Below are 22,543 nucleotides of genomic sequence, written 5' to 3'. Positions count from 1 at the left end.
GAGTCTGGGGAAGGCTCGGATGAGAGCTCTGTGTCGGAGGCAGAGAGGGGGCCAGGGCCGCCTGACAGTTATCAGCTGCCTTCAGAGTCAGACATCAGTGAAGCAGAAGAACAGCTGGAGCCTGTTCCCAGTGTGCGCATGCGCAGAGTGGCCAGACGAAGGGAACAGCTAAAGAACAGGGGTCGACTTGGGAGTAAGGCCACAGGTGGATGATGAATGGCCCCTCCCAGAGGAAATAAAGGCGGAGCGAAAGGGGAGTGGAGTTTGCAGGCGACAATGAGTTTATTTCATTGGTTCGTGACTCTCCGAGACTCCTTGCCAAGTTCTGCAGATATTGGCCTGGTAGCTCTCCAAGCCAGATAAGCTCTGTGACTGTAAATCCTCCCTCAAAAGACTTTGCTGGATGTGAATGAGCAGAATTCACAGTCAATTAATAAAAAGGTTTTTGTCGGGACCAGGAGTTTGCTTCATGCTCTTGGGAAGCCTCACTCAGAACATTAACTAGCTGGATTAACAGGAGACGCTAAGCCCTCCTTATCTTCACTCCGCACCGTTTTAAAAAAAAAATATCAACCCAGCGAAACAGTTTTCCGGCTTCACAAGTGTTGCGTGAACTGAGTTTGTCTCTCTCCTTTTTTTTTGTCTTGCAGAACAAGTGTTTTCGCTACTGGCCGGATGAAAACTGCACGAAGGAATTCGGCCAAATCGGCGTGCAGAATATCGGGGAGCGAGAATGTCAGGGTTACTACATCCGGGATTTACAGATCGCACGGACAGACAGGGTAGATTGGGGGTTCTCTTTTGAAAAGCAGTCATGTTTCTAGTGCTCGTGCCGACTACTGTATTTTTCGGCGTATAAGACGCACCTTCCCCCCCCAAAAAAAGAGGCTGAAAATCTGGGTGCGTCTTATACACTGAATACAGCATTTTTCACCTCCCGAAACCCCACCCCCTTCACAAAAATGGACACGCAGAGAGTTTGAGAGGCCTGCAAAGTGCCCCTGGGGGCTGCGGAGGGCAAAAATGAGCAGAAAATGGGCCGTTTGTGGCTCATTTTTGCCCAGCCCCCAGGAGCACTCTACAAGCCTCCTAAAGGCTATGAATGGGCTGTTTTTTGCTCGGTTTTGCCCCTCCCCCACAGCCCCCAGGAGCACTTTGCAGGCCTCTCAAGCTCTCTGCATGCCCCATTTTTCCACAAAAAAATGAGGCATGCAGAGGGTTTGGGAGGTCTGCACAGTGCGAAAATGTTTTTTTTTTTTAACCTCTTCAAAATCTTGGTGCGTCTTATACTCTGAAAAATACGGTAAGTGTGGAAATCTGTCGTCCTAGGACAGGGATGTCAAATGGGATTTCTTTGAGGGCCGAATGAGCATTGTAGTTCTCTTCAGGGAGGTGGGAGGAGACGGGACGGACACCACCAGCAGCAATCTGCCAGCCGAAAACGGGCTGCGTAGAGGCCTCCTGAGCCTCCCCACCCTTGTGGCCCGTTTTCAGCCTCTTCGGCCTCCTGCAACACTCTGCTAGCCAGGAAGGCTGAAAACGGGCCACCGGGGGATGGGGGGCAAAGAGCCCATTTTGACTGGCAGAGTCACTGCAGGCCGGTCCTTTGATATTCCCAGTCTGGCTATGCAGGCCTTCAGTTTGACACCCCTGCTCTAGATAGCAAGCGGGTTTTTTAATGGAATGTTTTGACATGTCGCCTTAAATTTGTGGGGCCCCGTAAAATGCTGCAGAATAATAGAGCAGATTTTTATCTCCGACCATTAATGTGCTTTGCCGTTTTCAAATGCGGGTCCAAAATACGCAGTTGCTTTCTCCTTTTCGTCTCATTTCGAGTGTACTTTTTGGGCCCTTTGTCGTGTTTTCCAGTCTGCCCAGGGGTCTTATTCTGACAACCTCTCGCCACTTCATCCCTCCGACATTCTGGTGAGGCCAGCCCAATTTCCTTCAGTGGTTGAATGACTCACACCCTTTCGGGGGCGTCTTCCTCTCGGCCGTCGTATTTCCTTGTTGCAAATGCAAAGTGACTCAGGAGTTCCAGGAAAGGAGCCCACAACCGCAGAGCCGGGGTTGTGTTATTTCCCCCGCGTGGGCAGCGTGCAAATATTTACCTATTTCTGTTTATGTTAATCTTCAGTGACTTGCTTTCCTGGTCATCACACTTCACGATTCCCGCACCGACTTCTCCCAAATTGGGGAAGTCTCCATCACAGGGACACGTAACTATTTCTTTTTCTTGTGCCGTTTCCATCATTGGATGTTGGCGATCCTATTTTTATCAACAGCCACAGACAAAAATGTTGCTGAATTTTGTCCAAACCGGTCCCTTAGATTTTGAAGCCGTTATGTTCTTCTACTGCCTGGATCTGATTTGCCTTCAATCTTTTCCTGGAGGATTAAGTGAAGGATGCCGTATTTTTGTCCGGGTGTCTGGACATCACATGTGACCCAGCCTTAGCAGAAGCAAGAAACAGAATTCCTGGTCACGAAAAACCCCTCCTTATTTACCTCTTGTGAATAAATGGCATTCACCCACCCAAAAGTCCGGGCAAGAATCCTGCAAGGAGTTAACTGTAGTACAGACCTTATCAGTTCAGTATGATAATGGGAAGGCCGTGAGCTCCCAGCCGAAAGGCTTCAAATTAAGTTCTGGCGAGCAGTCTTTGTGGCACGAAACACAATGAGCAAAATCTTCAGAAATACGAACTGTTGTCTCCTACAACAACCACTCCCCTTTCCTTCTATTTATTCCCCAGCCAGGGAGGGGCCATTCAGTGTCCATGTGTGCCTTGCTTCCTGAGCCAACTCCTTGTCCTCCATTGTTCACCTCTCCTAACTGCTCTGTGGAAACTGCTCATATGGAACAGGCCCCAGCTGTTCTTCCTCCTCACTCATATCAGCCTACAAAGGCAGCTGCCTCTCTGGTGGCTGGGAAATGCCAAGACGGCCCTGGGTCTATCTATGCATTGACACAGAGCATTCATTAGAGCCTTCCCCAGGCTCCAGAACTGGCCCACATTCTTCCCCAACCTCCTCATCGTCCGAGTCTGCCTCCAGGTCCGTTGGCAGCTAGCGGGCCCCAACAACATGTCCAAAATATTCTAACTTTTGCTTTTTTATGGCTTTATGATTTCCCTTGTCTTTCCCAGGCGGCTTATAAGTATAATCTTTATTGCCATTGTTACTTAAATGCAACGGAATTGGTTTTAACCACACTGGTGCAAAATTATAACAGAAACGAAAAAAGGAAGAAAAAAAGAAAAAAACTAGCGTGTGCACGGAGTGATTGTGGTTGTATTTCAAAGTCTCGCAGCCCAAGGATAGAAGCTATCTTGAAACCTGTTTGTTCGGCTGTCTATACTTTTGATGCCTTCTGCCTGATGGTAGAAGTGCAAAGAGACACTGACCAGGGTGTGAATCATCTCTGGGTATCTTCCTTGCTCTGCTAAAGCAGCGAGATCTTATCGCCTCCTCCTTTCTGATTTCTGTCCACCGATTTCTCTGTGATTTAATCTGATCCCTCTCTCCTTCCGTCCAGGAAGAGCGGCCCAGAAAAATTAAGCACTTCCAGTATTTCAGCTGGCCTGATCACGGCGTCCCAAACGAACCGGGCGGAGTCCTCAGCTTTTTGGACCAAGTCAACAAGGCTCACAGAAGTATTCCAGAGTCGGGACCAATTGTGGTGCATTGCAGGTGAGGGACATCCGGAGGCTTGGATTTTGGGGTCTTCCATCTGAGCCTGTGATGGTGTATAGAGTAGAATATAGAATAGAATAGAATAGAATAGAATAGAATAGAATAGAATAGAATAGAATAGAATGTAGGATAGACAATAGAATAGAATGGAACAGAACAGAATAGGGAATGGAATAGAATAGAATAGAATAGAATAGAATGGAATAGAATAGAATAGAATGTAGGATAGACAATAGGATAGGGTAGAATAGAATAGAATAGAATAGAATAGGGAATGGAATGAAAGAGAATAGAATGTAGGATAGACAATAGGATAAGGTAAGATAGGATAGGGAATGGTATGGAATGGAATGGAATAGAATAGAATAGAATAGAATGTAGGATAGACAATAGAATAGAATGGAACAGAACAGAATAGGGAATGGAATAGAATAGAATGGAATGGAATAGAATAGAATAGAATGTAGGATAGACAATAGGATAGGGTAGAATAGAATAGGGAATGGAATGGATTAGAATAGAATAGAATAGAATAGAATGTAGGATAGACAATAGGATAGGATAGGATAGAATAGAATAGAATAGAATAGAATGTAGGATAGACAATAGGGTAGAATAGAATAGGGAATGGAATGGATTAGAATAGAATAGAATGTATGATAGACAATAGGATAGAATAGAATAGAATAGGGAATGGAATGAAAGAGAATAGAATGTAGGATAGACAATAGGATAAGGTAAGATAGGATAGGGAATGGAATGGATTAGAATAGAATAGAATAGAATAGAATAGAATGTAGGATAGACAATAGGGTAGAATAGAATAGGGAATGGAATGGATTAGAATAGAATAGAATGTAGGATAGACAATAGGATAGAATAGAATAGAATAGGGAATGGAATGAAAGAGAATAGAATGTAGGATAGACAATAGGATAAGGTAAGATAGGATAGGGAATGGAATGGTATGGAATAGAATAGAATAGAATAGAATGTAGGATAGACAATAGGATAGAATAGAATAGGGAATGGAATAGAATAGAATAGAATGTAGGATAGACAATAGGATAGGCTAGAATAGAATAGGGAATGGAATGGAATGGAATAGAATAGAATGTAGGATAGACAATAGGATAGAATAGAATATAGAATAGAATAGAATGTAGGATAGACAATAGGATAGAATAGAATATGGAATGGAATAGAATAGAATAGAATGTAGGATAGACAATAGGATAGGCTAGAATAGAATAGAATAGAATAGAATAGGGAATGGAATGGAATAGAATAGAATAGAATGTAGGATAGACAATAGGATAGGCTAGAATAGAATAGAATAGGGAATGGAATAGAATAGAATAGAATAGTAGGATAGACAATAGGATAGGGTAGGGTAGGGTAGGATAGGATAGGATAGAATAAGGAATGGAATAGAATAGAACCAGTGGTGGGCTTCAAAATTTTTTAGAACCTCTTCTGTAGGTGTGGCCAGCTTTGTGGGAGCGGCTTGCCAGCCTTTTGACCAGGTGGGCATGGCCAACTGGTGAAACTCACTTAACAATGCTCTTGCTTAGCAACCAAGATGTTGGCTCAGAAACTCTGGCATTTGAAGCACGCAAATCTTAAAGCTGTCAAGTTACAAGACCCTTCCACCCCTAACCCTTTAGAAAAAAACCCCCAGGGGTGTTCAGACTTGACAGCTTTAAGACTTGTGGACTTCAACTCCCAGAATTCCTCCCCTCGCTCTTCATCTTGATGATATGCGGACGGGCGGGGGGAGGGAGCTGGAACCAGTTCTAAACGGCACTGTGGATTTGTGGAACCTTCTTCTATAGAAGAGGTTAGAACTGGCAGGAGCCCACTCCTGAATAGAACAGAATAGAATAGAATCTGGAAGGGACCGTGGAGGTCTTCTAGTCCAGCCCCCGGCTCAAGCAGGAGAATGTACAGTATATCTTTTCAGACAAGTGACTATAGTGTTGACTTCAGCAGAGAGAGTTGTGTGGGTGACCTTCGACCTCTTCCCTTTCTCTCCTTTTCCCAGTGCTGGGATAGGCCGAACGGGCACGATCATCGTGATAGACATGCTGGTGGACACAATTCACCGACAAGGTAAACACAACCTTGCCTTTCCTCTGATTTTGTACAGGGAGCAATTACGGGTAGAACTCGACTTACGGTCACAATTGAGCCCCAAATTCCTGTTGCTAAATGAGACATCTTAAAGTGAGTTTTGCCTCCCTTTCTTGCCACCATTGTTAAGTGAATCACTGCCATTGTTAAGTTAGTAACACGGTTGTAAAGTGAATCTGTGTCCCCCCCCCACCCATTGACTGTGCTTTGCCAGAAGGTCACAAAAAAAGGGATCGCCTGACTCCAGGTCGTCATAAATATGAAACCGTTATCAAACATCTGAATGATATTTCTCTCTGGGCACATTACGAATATATCTGCTGAATAAGACTCTGTATTGGCGTCAGGAAAGGCATCTGGCCAGTAGGTTCAAAGTTCAAGGTTTATTACACTTGTATGCCGCCCTATTCCCGGAGGGACTCAGGGCGGCTAACAAACCAAAAGGGGAGGGAATAATACAGAAAAAATCAAAAGGCAAAATACGGAAACAATTTAAAAACAGTCAACAGCCACACGATTCGAGTGGGGATGGGAACTCATCAGCCCCAGGCCTGTCGGAACAGCCAGGTCTTGACGGCTTTGCGGAAAGCCTGAAGGGTGGTGTGGGTCCGAATCTCCACGGGGAGATCGTTCCAGAGGGCCGGAGCAGCCACAGAGAAGGCCCTCCTCCGGGTGGTCAACAATCGGCATTGGCCGGCGGATGGAATTCGGAGGAGGCCTAATCTGTGGGATCTAATAGGTCTTTGGGAGGTAATTGGCAGTAAATATTCATCTCCATTCAGTTGCCCAGATTCTACCCCGCAAGGGATTATAGGGTTGTTAAAAGAGGAGGAGGAGGATGATCGAGCATCTGAACATAAATCACGTGACCACAGGGATGCCACAACGGTTGTAAGTGTGAAAAACGATCCTGGGTCATTTTTTTTCAGCGCTGTTGTAACTTCAAACAGTCACTAAATGAACTGTCGTAAGTCGAGGTCTACCTATATTTACAACAATCAAGGCATCCTCCGGTCATGGGATCATGCTTCGGACACTTGGCAAATGTTGCACGCTTACAACATTCTCACTCACATCATCGAACAAATTGCGACCTTCCCAGCCAGCTTCCAACAAGCAAACGCAATGGGGAAGACGGCAGGAAGTCACAATTGATATCTCACGTAACAACTGTGGTCAAAAACGGTTGCAAAGTCAGATGTGATCCCGTGATGCCTCGCGTGAGGATTGCACCACTCCAAACAAAGTTTCCAGTCCCTATTGTGGTTGCACGTTAAGGACTACCGTATTTTTCGGAGCATAAGACGCACCGGAGTATAAGACGCACCGGAGTATAAGACGCACCGGAGTATAAGACGCACCAAGGTTTTGAAGAGGCAAATTTTTAAAAAAAAGTTTTGGGACTCTGCAGACCTCCCCAAAACAGCCTGTTTTTTTTCCACAAAAAAAGGGTATGAATAGCCTTTAGGAGGCTTATAGAGTGCTCCGGGGAGGGTGGGGGGCAAGCAAAAAACAGCCCGTTTTTTGTCAAAAAAAGGGCATGCATAACCTTTGGGAGCCTTGCAGAGTACTCCTGGTGGCTGGGGGGCAAAATTGAAAACGGCCCGTTTTTTCTCTCATTTCTGCCCTCCCCAGCCCCCAGGAGCACTCTGTAAGCCTCCTAAAGGCTATGCATGACCATTTTGGTGAAGGATGCGAGGTTTCGGGAGGCAAAAAGTGCTGTATTCAGTGTATAAGATGCACACAGATTTTCAGCCTCTTTTTTGAGGGAAAAGGGTGCGTCTTATACTCCGAAAAAATATGGCATTCAGTAATAGTAATATGAGTGTAAGAGTTTAACGTCGGCACGCTGATTCTCTTACCTGCTTGCGTGGCAATTTTTTAAACATCTCCCCTCTCTCTTTTCTCTTACTCACAATAGGTTTGGATTGTGACATCGACATCCCGAAGACAATCCAGATGGTACGGAGACAGAGGTCGGGCATGGTGCAAACGGAAGCCCAGTACAAATTTGTCTACATGGCTGTGCAGCAGTTCATCGCAATGCAGCAGAAGGAGCTAGAAGAGGAACAGGTGAAGAACTGGAAACTACCGTATTGTTGAGAGTACAAGACGCACCTTTTCCCCGCCTAAAAGAGGGTGGAAATGTTGGTGCGTCTTATAAGTAGAATACAGCCAATTTTGGGCTCCTGAAGCCCCACCCCCACAATTTGCAAAAAAATGGGCCATTATTCTGAAAAACAGAGGTGTTTTTGTCTTCCCCCAGCAGCACACTGCAGGCTTCAGCAGGGCTGGAAGAAGGCAAAAACGCTTCTGTTTTTGCAAAAAAAGGGTCCATTTTCTGCCCGTTTTTTGCGAAACCGGGGGCGTTTTTGCCTTCCCCCAGCCCTGCTGAAGCCTGCCGAGTGCTCCTGGGGGTTGGGGAGGACAAAAACATTTTTTTTTCTTACTTACCTCTTCGAAATCTTGGTGCGTCTTATATGCCGGTGCGTCTTATAGTCTGAAAAATACGGTAACCAAAGAGAGAAGCAACCTGGGATTAAGGAGAAACTTCCTAACAGGGAGGACAATTAACCAGTGGAACAGCTCGCCACCAGAAATTGTGGTTGCTCCATCAGTGGAGATTTTTAAGAAGAGTCCAGACCAGAGGTGTCAAACTGGATTTCTTTGAGGGCCCGATCAGCACTGTAGTTCTCCTCCGCGGGCCGGCTTGGGTGGGGGAGATGGGACGGACGCTTCCTGCAGCACCATGCCAGCCAAAACGGGGCACGGGGAGGCTGTGCGAGCCCCCCCCCCCTCTGGCCCCGTTTTCAGCCTGGACGGCCTCCCGCAGCACCCTGCCAGCCAAAATGGGGGGGGGGCTCATACACACAACCCCGTGCCCCTTTTCTGGCCTGAAATGCCTCCTGTGGCCCCCCAGAGAACTACCCCCAGAGATCCGGACCCTACCCACTCTCATGGCCTTCCGAAAGGCTATTAAAACCTGGCTATTCCAGCAGGCCTGGGGCTGTTGACCTCATGACTGAGGTCCAGCCCCGATCAGATTGGGTGCATGATGTGGTTTTTAATCTGTTTTCCTCTGTTTTTAATTTTTTATATTTTTAAAACTTATTTTCTGTAAGCCACCCGGAGTCCTTCGGGATTGGGCGGCCTATAAATTTATTAAATCAATCAATCAATCAATCACATGCCCCATTTTGACTGCCAAAGAAAGGCACCACAGGTTGGTCCTTGGCTATTTCCAGGCCGGCCCCACGGGCCAGATTTAAGCAGCCTGCGAGTCGGATTCAGGAGTCTCCACGTGGCTCGTTTTGGATGGAGGTAAGTTCAGGGTGCTTGCGGAGGCTCGGAAAGGGCAAAAAACAGGTGTAGCAGAAGTTCCAGAAAGCCTCCGGAGCCTCGGAAGGGCGAGAACACCCCGTGTGGTGTAGGAGATTGAGTAGGCCACGCCCACCCAGCCACACCCACCATGGCCACACCCACCCAGCAACTGGGCAGAGAACCAGTTGCTAAAATGTTTGACACACACACACACACCGGGTATATAAGTCTTAAGTGCTACTGTTATATCTATTGTTACTGCATGCGAGCCTTCCTCATTTCTCTGCCAGAAGACTCAAATCCGGGAATCCTCCACGGACACTTACACAACAATTACCCAACGGTGTCAACACCGAATTTGAAAATAAGGATTTCATCATAGAGCAGAACAGAAAAAAAATAACAGGAGAATAGCCAGAATGAGAGAACGACAGAGTTGGAAGGGACCTTGGAGGTCTTCTAGTCCAACCCCCATCGCTCAAGCAGGAAACTCTATACCATTTCAGACAAATAGCTGGCCAGTTTCTTCTTAAAAGCTTCCAGTGTTGGAGCACCCACGACTTCTGGTGGCAAGCGGTTCCACTGGTTAATTATTCTCACTGTCGGGAAATTTCTCTTTAGTTCTTGGTTGATTCTATCCTGGATTAGTTTCCATCCATGGCTTCTTGTCCTGCCTTCAGGTGATTTGGAGAGAATAGCTTGACTCCCTCTTCTTTGGGGAAGCCCCTGAGATATCGGAACGCTGCTATCATGAATAATCATCAAACTTAATGGAATTCTATTTCAGAGATGTCTGCGGAAGGACACGGCTTACTTAAACATCCGGTACTTGCCGATGGAAAACCCCCGAGCCAAACCTCGCCCTGCTTCACCTCGGCTCCAGATAGGGTACGATCCTTTTCTCTCCTCTCCCTTTCCCCCCCCCCCCACCATCATAGGAATTGCAAGTATTCCTCATCTTACGACCTGATTTTGCAACCTTTCTTGTCATGGTTGTTAAGTGAATCACTGCAGCAGTTAAGTGGCTCAGACAGACGCTAAGTGGATCTTGTTTTCCACCGTTGATTTTTGCTTGTTAGAAGCTATCTGGGAAGGTCGTGACCCCATGACACACACACACACACACACACACACACACGGACTGGACAATCATGGTAAATCCATTTTGGTTGCCAAGCATCCAAATTTTGATCATGTAAGTGCATGAGCAAAGGGGACACTGGGACGGTTGTAACTGCAAGGACGAGTTTTAAGCCACTTTTTTTCATAACTTTGAACATCGTTAAAGAATTGTCACAAGTTCGAGGACTACCTGTAATTGGAAAAAAAATGGGTGAAGGAAATAACCAGTAGTTTTTGACTTTTGACCACAACTGAGGCCAATATTCCTGTTGCTAAGAAAGGCATTTGTTAAGTGAGTCTTGCCTCATTTTACAATGGGTGTTAAGTGAATCATTGCTGTTGTTCAGTTAGCCACATGGTCATTAAATGAACCCAGCTTCCCCATTGACTTGTCTTGCCCATAGGTCGCAAAAGGGGATTGCGTGACCCCGCGACCATCATAAATAGGAATCAGTGATCGAGCATCTGGATCGCAGGACCGTGGGGATGCTGCAGTGGTCGTAAAGTGTGAAAAATGGTCATAAGTCATTTTTTAGCACCATTGTTAACTTTGAACAGTCACTAAATGAAGCCAACAACTACCTGTACTTCATCTAAGTGGAGATCTGAACTTGCGTGGGGTATGATGGTTATTCCTCACATGCTCCATAATAATAAACTCCATTTAATGGCGATATCTGAAGTGAGTGATGCGGTGGCCTAGAGGTGGAGCTCTCGCCTCATAATCAGGAGGCTGTGAGTTCGATCCTAGGTAGAGACAGCTGTTTCTCTCTCTTTGGACACAATGAGAATATATCTGCTGAACAAAACTCCGCACTGGCGACAGGGTAGGGCATCCGGCCAGTAAACACTCAGCTCCGTTCAGTTGCCCAGACTCCACCCGGCAAGGGATTACGAGGTCGTTAAAAGAGGATGAATGGCGATATCTGAAGCTGCCTGTGTCTCAATGTGTTCGGTTGACTAAGCTGGTTGCCCTGTGTAAGCCTGAGATTTTGGACACGGGTTCAAAAGCTCCCCGCCATTGCTCGTTTTTTTTTTTGTAAGGCCGGTTGCTGATTCTTCCTCTTTTATTCCGCAGAGTGGCTGATGAGGAAACGACCTCTGTCTACGAAAACCTGAGTATCAAAACTGCCAAGGTCTCGGGATTCACCAACTCAGGAAGATAGTAGCTATAGAACAGGATGGAGACAGGTGGCTTATAAAGTAGGTAGGCAAGTGTGTCCAGGTGTGTGGTTTTTGTCTCTCGATATGACAGACCAGTGGATCGCATCCCCAAGCACTGCACTCCTCTCCGGAAACCCAGCTCTGTTGAAAAACTCAGTTTCTCCCAGCTACCCCGTTTCAGAATTATTTTTCTTTTAGACTTATCACTGCGCCACGGTGGGGTGGGAGGAACGAAACAATGGCATAGTTTTCCATCTCTGCTTTTATGGATGGGATCAAACTCGTACAACTTCCAAGGTACCGGTGCGATCTGAAAGGACACCAGTTTTATTTCCATCTCAAGGTTTATCGTTGCCTCCTCCAGTTTCCGTGTTTAAACTCCCACCTGGATTTCCCATCATGAACGCAACCTTAAGACTCCGTCACTTGTTGCTCTCATTCAGTGGATTTCAACCTGGGCCACTTTAAGAGAGAGGTGGGCTTGCAATTCCCAGAATTCTCCCACCAACCTGCTGATTGGGGAATCCTAGAAGTTTTCTACCTGGGGAATTCTGGGAATCGAAGTCCACAACTTAAAAAATTGTCTAGCTGGAAAAACACTGGTTTAATTTATGCAAAGGGCAAGATATAATTCCTTTTCTTGTTACTCTGTATCCCTCCCCAAGTGTCTCTGGTTCTCTGTAACAGATGTTACAAACTGGGTGTGTATGTATGTATGTATATATATATAAAAGAAATGTATATATATATATATATAGAAGTAACAAGTGTCTTTGTTTAGAGCAGGGGGGGTTACACCATTGAGCATGGTGACCCAAGAATTCTGGGAGTTGAAGTCCGCACATGCCGGCTGGGGAATTCTGGGAATTGAAATCTGCACATGCCGGCTGGGGAATTCTGGGAGTTGAAGTCCGCACATGCCGGCTGGGGAATTCTGGGAGTTGAAGTCCGCACATGCCGGCTGGGGAATTCTGGGAATTGAAATCTGCACATGCCGGCTGGGGAATTCTGGGAGTTGAAGTCTGCACATGCCGGCTGGGGAATTCTGGGAATTGAAATCTGCACATGCCGGCTGGGGAATTCTGGGAGTTGAAGTCCGCACATGCCGGCTGGGGAATTCTGGGAGTTGAAATCCGCACATGCCGGCTGGGGAATTCTGGGAGTTGAAGTCCACACATGCCGGCTGGGGAATTCTGGGAGTTGAAGTCTGCACATGCCAGCTGGGGAATTCTGGGAGTTGAAGTCCAAGCATGCTGGCCAGGGAATTCTGGGAGTTGAAGTCGACTCGTTCTAAAGTTGTTAAAGCTGAGAAATTTAGTCCCGGAAGGAGAGTTTGACCCTAAAGAAGAATTGTGACCCCAATTACTTTTGTGCATTGTTCAGGTAGATCAGCCCAGGGACTAGTAAAATGTGGAGACCAAAATACAATTCCCAGCATCCATCACCATTAGCTGAGACTGGTGGGACCCCAGGATTCTCTGCCCCAATCAATACCGTATTTCCCCAAAAATAAGACAGGGTCTTATTTTCTTTTGACCCCCCCAAAATAAGCGCTTGGCCTTATTTTCAGGGAGGTCTTATTATTTTTGAGGTGCAGGAGGTGGCGAGCGAGGTCACCTCATGGCTGCTGCTGGTTTGTAATATTTTCGGGGAGGGCTTATTTTCGGGGGAGGGCTTATTTTAGCGCATGTGCTCAAAAGTCCAATTGGGTTTATTATCCAAGGAGGTCTTATTTTCAAGGAAACAGGGTAAAAACATTATAATATTGCAAATTCTTTTAGGCCTGAACATGACCGGGTCTTTTACGACAGACAGGCAGAGTTGAAGCTAATACAATACAGGGAGTCCTCGACTTACAACAGTTTATTTAGGGACCATTCAAAGTTACGACGGCACTGGAAAAAAAGTGACTTATGACCGTTTTTCACACGACCGTCGCAGCATCCTCCGCGGTCACCTAGTCAAAATTCAATCTCTTGCCGACTGATTCATATTGGCGACAGTTGCGGCGCCCCAAATTGAGTCATTTTGTGACCTCACTTAACAACCAGGTGACTGGATGAACAACATGCAGGGATTCATTTCACCGCCGTGTCAAGAAAGGTCGTAAAATGGAGCAAAAATTCACACCTGTCTTGATTAGCAACGGAAATGTTGAGCTCCATTGTGATTGTAATTCGAGGACTTCATCCTCTCTCACTGCTCCCCCAGTATCCCCCAGTACTGTTGATATATAATCTCAGTTGCCCCAATATCGTCCCTCCCTCTCTGTCGGTGACATCTGGTTTCCCCCTTTCTGATCTTCCCCGGGCGGAGACAAATATCACCACAATAACAATAAGAACCGTCCCAACACACAATTCAGCGGTATAAAACTGAAATGTTTAATAACAATAGAAAATGAAGTGTCCTCTCCTTTCGCCCAAACGAAACCGGAGGCAGAGGCAAAGTGTCAAGGGTCAGCAAAAGGGGAAGAATGCACAGAGGCCGGTCCATTGTCTCGGATTTGCGTGTCCTTGGAGGGGAAAGCCTTTTGGTTCACTTGCCACGGTCATAATACTCCCCGTGAAGTGTGTTCTCCCCTACATGCAAAATAGGGGGTCTTCTGCACGGACTTTGGCAGTTGAGTCTCGCAAAGCAGGTTGTGGCTGACCCTAGAGCCACCTAGGAGGTGTGGAAGTGGGCACAGGTGTGTTTCAAGTCGACATGACCAAGATGGTGAAATCTCAAGCGTTCACGAGTTGCGTTGTACCAGGTCAAAGTGACGGCCCATTGAACCCAACACAATCTTCTAGAACGGACAGGAGAAGTCCACCCCATCTCCCCGGTTCTTTCCAGAGGAGACTTAAGACTCTCGTGGACTTTCTCCCCCCACCCCCAATGACCAGTGGTCACCCCACATTAGAGCAGCACCCGTACAACAGCCCCCCCGGGCAATCACGCCACGAGCTTGGTGAGGTCCAGCGTGGGGGCCCGGGTGGTGAGATGGTAAGGCACGTAATTGGGCCGCGGGTATGTGAATTTGTTGAGGCACTTCAAGTTTCCCGTCTTGACGATACACTGGACGGGCCACAGGATGATGCAGAAGAGGATGATGATGAGCACGGAAAGCAGGAGGACGCGTTTCCAGTCGTCGCATATCGAGCAGCGGGAGAGGCGTCCAATGAAACCCTCGGTGGGAGTCTCGGGGACTTCCGGCTTGCTGGGGGCAATGTCGATGGTGACGTAGGTGTGGGCGTGCTCGGGATCGGAGCACTGTCGGCAACACAGCTTGGTCCCTTCCATCCAGAGGCTTTTCTCCTTCTGGAGTTCCGGCGGTAAGGTGGCCATCAGCTCTTTGCACGTCTGGAGGCCCGGCGCGCCTTCCAGCGGGATCTCGGTGAGCTGCCTGCAGAAGGGGCACGGGAGCTGGTCTTCCACCCGGTTGGGCGGCAGGGCGGCCGTCAGCCGGGCCAAACACTCCAAGCAGAAGGTGTGATGGCACTGAAGGACCTTGGGCGTCTTGAAGAGGTTGTCGTAGGTGTTGAAGCAGATGGAGCATTCGATCGGCGAGGTGGGCCGTTCCGTTGGGGAGCCCAGCCTGGTCTTCCCGTCGATGGGGGAGCTCAAGGGAGACCCCACAGGCGAACACACGGCGGGCCTGTTTTCCGCAGAGGGAGACATGATCACGATCGGATTGAGCGGGATGTGTCTCTCGCGGGGGTCTGCCGGGGTTGGGCTTTGGGGAGACGAGGGAGGCGATTCTGGCACTTCAGTGTGCCAGATCTGGGTTAAGCAGGACATGACGGAACCTGGGGGAATAAGAAAATGGGATGAATATTAAGCCAACACGGAGTCATCCTACATCAGTATTTCTCAAATCAGAGGAACTTTAGGTCAGATGGACTTCAACTCCCAGAATTCCCCAGTCAGCCCGGGAATGCTGGGAGTTGAAGTCCGCCCATGCTGGCTGGGGAATTTGGGGAGTTGAAGTCCGCCCATCTTTAAAAGTTTCCAAGGATGAGAAACACTGCCGTAGACGTTTATTTCCTAAATCTTTCTAAGACTCCACCCCTTTCTTCTCCAAAACTTCCTTAACCTTGAATAAAAATCCACAAGTTCTTCACTTGTCCAGAAGAGCAACTGTTGGAAACCGGGAACTCCAACACTTGAGAATTTCCCCTCCCCTCCTCAAAAACACCAAGAAAGAGCTGCGTGAAAAGAGGAAAAATAAAATAAAATCACACGTACCCCAGCCGGTGCTTCTCCTAATTTGAGAAGGCAGGAGCGTTGCTGTCTCCATGAAATCCACAAGGGATCTCGGGGGGGTCCCAGGTAGAGACCCTGTTTGCTAGGGGGGGGCAGAGTTGGCTGGCTGCACGCAAAGCCTAAGACAAACCAGAATACAAGTCTGTTCAGGATGATAGGGAGATAGCGGATGCCAGCGTGGCTAAACTCCCACGCAATCTGCCCTTTGTTGTGTTTTTAGGAGCTGAAGCAAACAATGAGCTGCGAAGCTTTGCTCTACACACACACACACACACACACACACACACACCTCTTCCCAGCTTTGGGACTACCACGCCTGACCCCAAGCCTTAAGGAAAGCCTCTTGTCTTGTTTTTTTCTTGGACGTCCAGGAAAAAAACCCAGCATTTTCCTTTCTTGTGGGATTGCTGGGATTTGTCAGATTATCCAAGGGGACAGAGATGTGAGATCGTCCCAAAACGAGGACCAGTTTTCTGATTCTCCCACAAAGAGATTTACATCCCTCCAGCCAGCCATTGGAAGAGCATCCTTCTGCTGTTTTACAACACACGTGCCTTCCAAATATATAAATAAATGTTATTTCCACCGTCGGCTTGCAAAGAAGACACACAGGCGAAAAACAGCTCCGGTGTTGGCAGATTTTTTTCCCCCCCGTAGCAAGCAGCCCAGTTCTATTTTAATTTGGCTTTGCTAGGTTTTTTTTTCCCCCACCACGTTGCAAGCATGATCAAGCAAAAAAACCACAGAGGGGGGAATTTCCTGATTCTCATAATCTCGCCATAATCTGACCGCACCTCTCCTTTCATCTCATTCTGAATAGGAACTACGGGTCATATTAAATCTTCAGCCAATTGCACTAACCGCTTGGTGTTTTTTAAAAAAAATTTATGGCATGTTTAATTTCTCGTATCCCCTCCCTATAAGTTGTTAGCCGCCCTGAGTCCCCTTAGGGAAAAGGGCGGCCTATAAATAAACTTATTCCTATTCCTATTCCTCAGAACTTGGCACCTGTCTAAAGGAGCTGCGAGCCCCATATTTGGGGGCAGAAGGCAAAAGCTGGGATTAAAAAAAAAATCCTTATTTTTATTTTGCGATTCCTCCAATTCCCTCTTAACTCCCAGGAAATCCAGCTGGGAAGTTAACCACGACAAACTCAAAAGTTTGAAAGCTCCGTCGGTTGCGTTTGAAGTTTGAACCCAATTCTTTTCTTTTTAAAACTGGAAACTTTACTAGACAGAGCAACTTCTAAGAAATTGAGAAATGCAGATTTGGCAGAGAAGGCAGAGTCTAGTGAAGAGAAGGACCAGGGGAGACAGGAGAGCATCTTCCAATATTTGAGGGGCTGCCCCAGAGAGGAGGGGGTCAACCTATTTTCCAAAGCTCTCGAAGGCCAGACAAGGAATAATGATGGATGGAAACTGAGCAAGGAGAGATTCAATCTAGAAATAAGGAGGAACTTTCTGACAGTGAGAACAATCAACCCATGGAACAGAAGTTGCCTTCGGAAGTTGTGGGAGCTTCATCCCTGGAGGCTTTCAAGAAGAAACTGGACTGTCATTTGTCAGAAATGGTAACAGGGTCTCCTGCTTGGTCAGGGGGTTGGACTAGATGACCTACAAGGTTCCTTCCAACTCCGGTATTCTATATTCAAATCTCACCGTCCGAAAAGCATGGAAAGGCAGCAAAATTTGCAAGCTAGCGTGCACTTTAAAGCCCAAATGGGTGGTGGTATGATGGAGATGGTGGGTAAACTAATTGGTGCGTCTGTTGCCCCCAAACCAGTAAAACTGGTTTCTGAGCCAGGCTGTTCTGGAGAATGTAAAAGCCACCCTAAAGAAACTGAGTCACCCATGTCATTTCCCCAAATAAGTCGGCGTGATGATTTTTATTCAGAGGATGGAGTTTACTAGTGCTCAATTTTGCTAGGAAAAAGCTTACAGCATTGTTACGGACTTCGAAGTTGGGTTTTTTTTTTTCTTCAAATGGATCTGTGGAAGGAATTGATAAGGGGCAAAAACATCCTGGACTTTCTTAAAAGTTTCCTAAAAGTTTTAGGCCTGCAAAAAAAAAAACCCCTCCAAAAAAGCCACTTTCCATCCTTGAAGAATTGCTCCTCGATCCCTTCGCAAAATCTCCCCCAAGCGGAGTTTGAATTCAACTAGTCTTGATTTCGGCTGAAAGTTGCCGTTGGAGGGAGCTCGCTCTTCTTCCAGATACCCCATTGCGATCCCCCCTCATTTTGTTTTTCCAAGAAGAGGTCTCCTTCCAGGAGATCAACCTCCCCCTCCCAAACAGGAGGTTCCTCCAGTAGCTTTATCCATCCATCTTCACGGTATTAAACCCATGCCCCAAAGCAAACAGATTAGAAACAGAATAACAGAGTGGGAAGGGACCTTGGAGGTCTTCCAGTCCAGCCTAGGCAGGAAAACCCTACACCAATTCAGACAAATGGTTGTCCAACATCTCCTTTAAAACTTCCAGTGTTGGAGCATTCACAACTTCTGGAGGCAAGTTGTTCCATTGATTCATTGTTCTCACTGCCAGGAAATTCCTTCTTAGCTCTAGCTTGCTTCTCTCCTTGATTAGTTTCCACCCATTGCTTCTTGTCCAGGTGCTTTGGAGAATAGGTTGACTCGCTGTTATTAATATTGGAACACGGCTATCATATCTCCCCTAGTCCTCCTTTTCATTAAGCTAGACAAAATCCAGTTCCTGCAACCGTTCTTCATATGTTTTAGCCTCCAGTCCCCTAATCCTCTTTGTGGCTCTTCTCTGCACTCTTTCCAGAGTCTCCGTATCTTTTTGACATTATTTTTTTAAATAAAATGCAGAACCTTTCCTTTATTCATAAAGCCCCAGAGATATTCGTCCTACTGGCAAGGACCGGTGTGTCTCTGCACGAGTCCCCATGCCTCCTCTAGCCACATCCTTTTTGAAGTCACACAATTGCCATGCTTGGAGTGATTAAGTCACCACGCGCCCGGATGTTTGTCAAAAGCTCTTTCCAGAGGTGGAGCCTTCCAATTACTTTAACACACAGGGATTTCTATGAACAGAGGTGTGCCGCCTTTTGCCTTCCAGCCAACGTGATTGAAACACGCGCCGAAGGTGGCAGAACTAGGAGCGAGCTCCCCTCCAAGCTATCTCAAGAGATTGTCATTCCATAACCACGCTCGGGAAAAATGCTCGGAGGCTTGCTGGAATAACCAGTTGTGGTTGAAGTTTTATCACCGTTGTTAAATCAGCATCCCCCTGCCTCTTTGTGTTTCATTAGAACTGGAGGGGCAATCCTTGAGTTGCGACGGCCCTCGGAACCGGAGAGCTTCCGTCACTAAGCGATGCAGTCATTAAATTTTGCTCGCAAAAACGAATTTGGCTTTCCCCGTTGAGTTTGCTTGTCGATGGGGAGGTCAGAAAACAGTGACAAACCACCACCACCCCGGGAACGCCTCAACCATCATACATACATGTTGACTGCCAAACACCTGGATTTTGGTCATGTAACCACAGAAATGGTCATAAACGCAAGGACTTGTCTTAAGTCACTTTTCCCCCCCCCAAATTGTAACTTTGGTCATTAAGCAAGGTAGAGGATGATCCGTGGAGATACTGGGCTGCAAAACTCCAAATAGACACTAGGTGGCTGAAAAGCATTTGAGATCCACATCTCTCTGCTGCCCCTAATGGTCATCTGGAGTTTTGCAGACCTTTTTTTAAAAAAAAAATTAAACTGCTTTTACGCAAACACCAGATCTCTTCTAACCAAGTTATCGATCCGGGAGTGAATTCCTCCTGAAAAAGTCGCAGAAAATCCACTCTTTGGGATCTAAACCCAAGAATAAAACTTGGGAGAACATTTTGACTGATTTTAAGCTACGATTACGCAAATTTATTAATCACAGATTTTAAGAAAGGCACCTACTTGGAGCATGAATAATATGTAAAAGAGAATATCCTAGGAACAAATCAAAAGATAAAAAGATATATATATATATTCTCATTCTGAATCTCTGGTAAATTCCCCATCTTTATGGAATTTCTTTCCCCACCTGCTCAAAGCCACTTTAAAAGCAAACTCACCTGTCTTGAGTTGGGAGATCCTAGAAGCAGCAATGCATGTTTTAAAAGCTTCTGGCTCTTTTTAAAAAATAAAATAAAATAGTTTCCCTTTTCCTTCCTTCAAACCAAGGAGAAAAACAGCTCCATCTAAGAGATGGGAAATGTGCGGGAGAGAAATCCCACAGCAGCCAACAAGATCTTCCCCCAAAGCAGCACTGCTCACATCACCTGGAATGAGAAATCTTTTATAGCTTCTGGTCTTCCAGGTGACTGCATGGTTCTTACCTGTCTCGACCAGGTGTGGCTGCCGCGCTTGGGATTGGCTGGCTTTTCAGGAGGGGGGGCGTGGCTTTTTGTGTTGACAAACAGGACTGGCTGGAGCAGCTTCTGGACAGCAGGAAACATCCCAAGTCTACTTCCGAAGAGTGGAGAAATAAAGGCCAACGAGCTGGTTTGGTCTTGTTTGAAGTGGTTTTAGATAAGATCCCCTATTGGAGATAAGTGTTTTCTGGCTGGAAAAAATTCTCAGGAATTGGTTTGAATCCATTCCAGTGGAAACCTTCGCTGTGATTTCTGTTCAGCCCTGGAAATAGATAGATAGGTAGGTAGGTAGGTAGATAGATAGATAGATAATAACTAGATAGATAGATAGATAGATAGATAGATAGATAGATAGATAGATAGATAGATAGATAGATAGATAGATAGAGATAGATAGATAGATAGATAGATAGATAGATGATAGGAGAGAGAGAGATAGAGAGAGAGAGATGAGAGATAGATAGAGAGATAGATAGATAGATAGATGATAGATAGATATACAGAGGGATAGAAAGATAGATAGATATAAATATAGATAGATAGATAGATAGATAGATAGATAGATATGATAGATAGAGAGATAGAGAGATAGAGAGATAGATAGATGAGAGATAGATAGATAGATAGATAGATAGATAGATAGAAAGATAGAGATAGATAATATAGATACATATATAGATAGATGATTGATATAGATAGATAGATATAGATAGATACATAGATAGATGATAGTTATAGATAGATAGATAGATAGATATAGATGATAGATAGATGATAGATAGATAGAGAGAGAGATAGATAGATAGATAGATAGATATAGATAGATGATAGATAGATGATAGAGATAGATGATAGATAGAGATAGATGATAGATGGATATAGATAGATGATAGATAGATAGATAGATAGATAGATAGATAGATGATAGATAGATAGATAGATAGATAGATAGATAGATAGATAGATAGATGATAGATAGATATATTCCCACCCCCTTTCTAAAATTGTTCTTTCACACGCGAAAGAGAAGGAAGGGAATGGGAGGGAAAAACAGGAAGGAAAGAGCTGGCTTGTTAGGACTATCGTACTCTGCAAAAGTAAATGATTAACGTTTTATGGGATGACTTAAATAAACTTTAAAACATGGGAAAAGAACGTAGAAGGCGCAAAACCTTGCTGAAAAATACCCCGAAGTCAGAGGAAATGAAGACCTGCCTAACAGTGGCGCGAATCCTATTAATTATATTCAATGAAAAGAAGGACCAGGGGAGACAGGATAGCAGTCTTCCAATATCTCAGGGGCTGCCCCAAAGAAGAGGGAGTCAAACTATTCTCCAAGGCACCTGAGGGCAGGACAAGAAGCAATGGGTGGAAACTAATCAAGGAGAGAAGCAACTTAGAACTGAGGAGAAATTTCCTGACAGTGAGAACAATTAATCAGTGGAACAGAATTTGCCTCCAGAAGTTGTGAGTGCCCCAACACTGGAAGTTTTAAAGAAAATGTTGGATAACCCTTTGTCTGAAGTGGTGTAGGGTTTCCTGCCTAGGCAGGGGGTTGGACTAGAAGACCTCCAAGGTCCCTTCCAACTCTGCTATTGTATTGTATTGTAATTTAATGTCCGTCTCCATAAAACACAACTCCAGGTTGTCTTTAGCCTCTCCATCCAAACCTGGTTTGATTTTGGAGCAGCAAAGCCCAGCTGCCATGTTTTGGATTTTGATGTTAGGATAAAAAAAAAATAGCATCTTTTAACTCCTGCTTGGGACACAGTGGCTCAGTGGCTAAGATGCTGAGCTTGTTGATCAGAAAGTTCGGCAGTTCAGTAGTTCAAATCCCCAGCACCACGTAACGGAGTGAGCTCCCGTGACTTGTCCCAGCTTCTGCCAACCTAGCAGTTCGAAAGCACGTAAAAAATGCAAGTAGAAAAATAGGAACCACCTTTGGTGGGAAGGGAACAGCGTTCCGTGCGCCTTCGGGAGTTGAGTCCTGCCGGCCACATGACCACGGAGACGTCTTCGGACAGCGCTGGCTCTTCGGCTTTGAAACGGAAATGAGCATCGCCCTCTAGAGTTTGGAACGACTAGCACATATGTGCGAGGGGAAACCTTTATCTTTTCTTTTTAACTCCTGTTTAAGCTCCCGAGGAGTCCATGGGTGTGGAAGTATAGGTAGTTCTCGGTTTGCGACCACAATTGCGTCCAAAAGTCCTGTGGTTAAGCAAGACATGGGTTCAGTGAGTTTTGCCCCATTTCGCAACCTTTCTTGCCACCGTTGTTAAATGAACCACTGCCGTAGTTAAGTTAGTCCTGCGGTCGTTAAGTGAATCGGCTTCCCCGTTGGCTTGGCTTGTCAGAAGGTCGCAAAATGAGGATTGCATGAGCCCAGGGATACTGCAACTGTCATAAATATGAACCGACTGCCAAGTGGCTGGATTTTGATCACATGACCATGGGGAATGCTGCAACGGTCGTAAAGTGT

General features: G+C 46.0%; 2 protein-coding genes across 2 annotated transcripts in view; one reads left to right on the top strand and one right to left on the bottom strand.

Moving 5' to 3' along the window:
- Nucleotides 1-12,136, top strand: part of LOC116518825 (tyrosine-protein phosphatase non-receptor type 11-like) — a 43,019-nt gene extending 30,883 nt beyond the window's left edge. Inside the window, exons 10-15 of the mRNA XM_032232358.1 lie at nt 651-782; nt 3,539-3,693; nt 5,741-5,808; nt 7,751-7,902; nt 9,938-10,038; nt 11,351-12,136. Of these exons, the coding sequence (XP_032088249.1) occupies nt 651-782; nt 3,539-3,693; nt 5,741-5,808; nt 7,751-7,902; nt 9,938-10,038; nt 11,351-11,438 (696 nt within the window). The 3' untranslated portion in view covers nt 11,439-12,136. The remainder of the gene's footprint in view (nt 1-650; nt 783-3,538; nt 3,694-5,740; nt 5,809-7,750; nt 7,903-9,937; nt 10,039-11,350) is intronic.
- A 1,623-nt stretch (nt 12,137-13,759) lies between these two features.
- RNF223 (ring finger protein 223) lies at nt 13,760-15,780 on the bottom strand. The gene is made up of 2 exons (XM_032232268.1): nt 15,667-15,780; nt 13,760-15,227 (listed from the first exon to the last, which is right to left on the bottom strand). The coding sequence occupies exons 1-2, from the start codon at nt 15,716-15,718 to the stop codon at nt 14,374-14,376; spliced, it is 906 nt and encodes a 301-aa protein (XP_032088159.1). The 5' UTR covers nt 15,719-15,780; the 3' UTR covers nt 13,760-14,373.
- Between the last annotated feature and the right edge of the window lie 6,763 nt (nt 15,781-22,543).

The sequence above is a fragment of the Thamnophis elegans genome, chromosome 15 (assembly GCF_009769535.1).
Source record: "Thamnophis elegans isolate rThaEle1 chromosome 15, rThaEle1.pri, whole genome shotgun sequence".
Lineage (NCBI taxonomy): Eukaryota > Metazoa > Chordata > Lepidosauria > Squamata > Colubridae > Thamnophis > Thamnophis elegans.
The sequence above is the reverse complement of the archived record's forward strand: the minus strand, read 5'-3'. Positions and strand labels throughout refer to the sequence as shown.

What these genes read in the sequence shown, in the direction of transcription:
- RNF223 (XM_032232268.1), bottom strand. Translation starts at nt 15,718, where the DNA reads ATGGAGACAGCAACGCTCCTGCCTTCTCAAATTAGGAGAAGCACCGGC. An exon ending in TAGGAGAAGCACCGGCTGGG is followed by an intron (nt 15,228 to 15,666) that starts GTACGTGTGATT and finishes TTATTCCCCCAG; the next exon opens with GTTCCGTCATGTCCTGCTTA.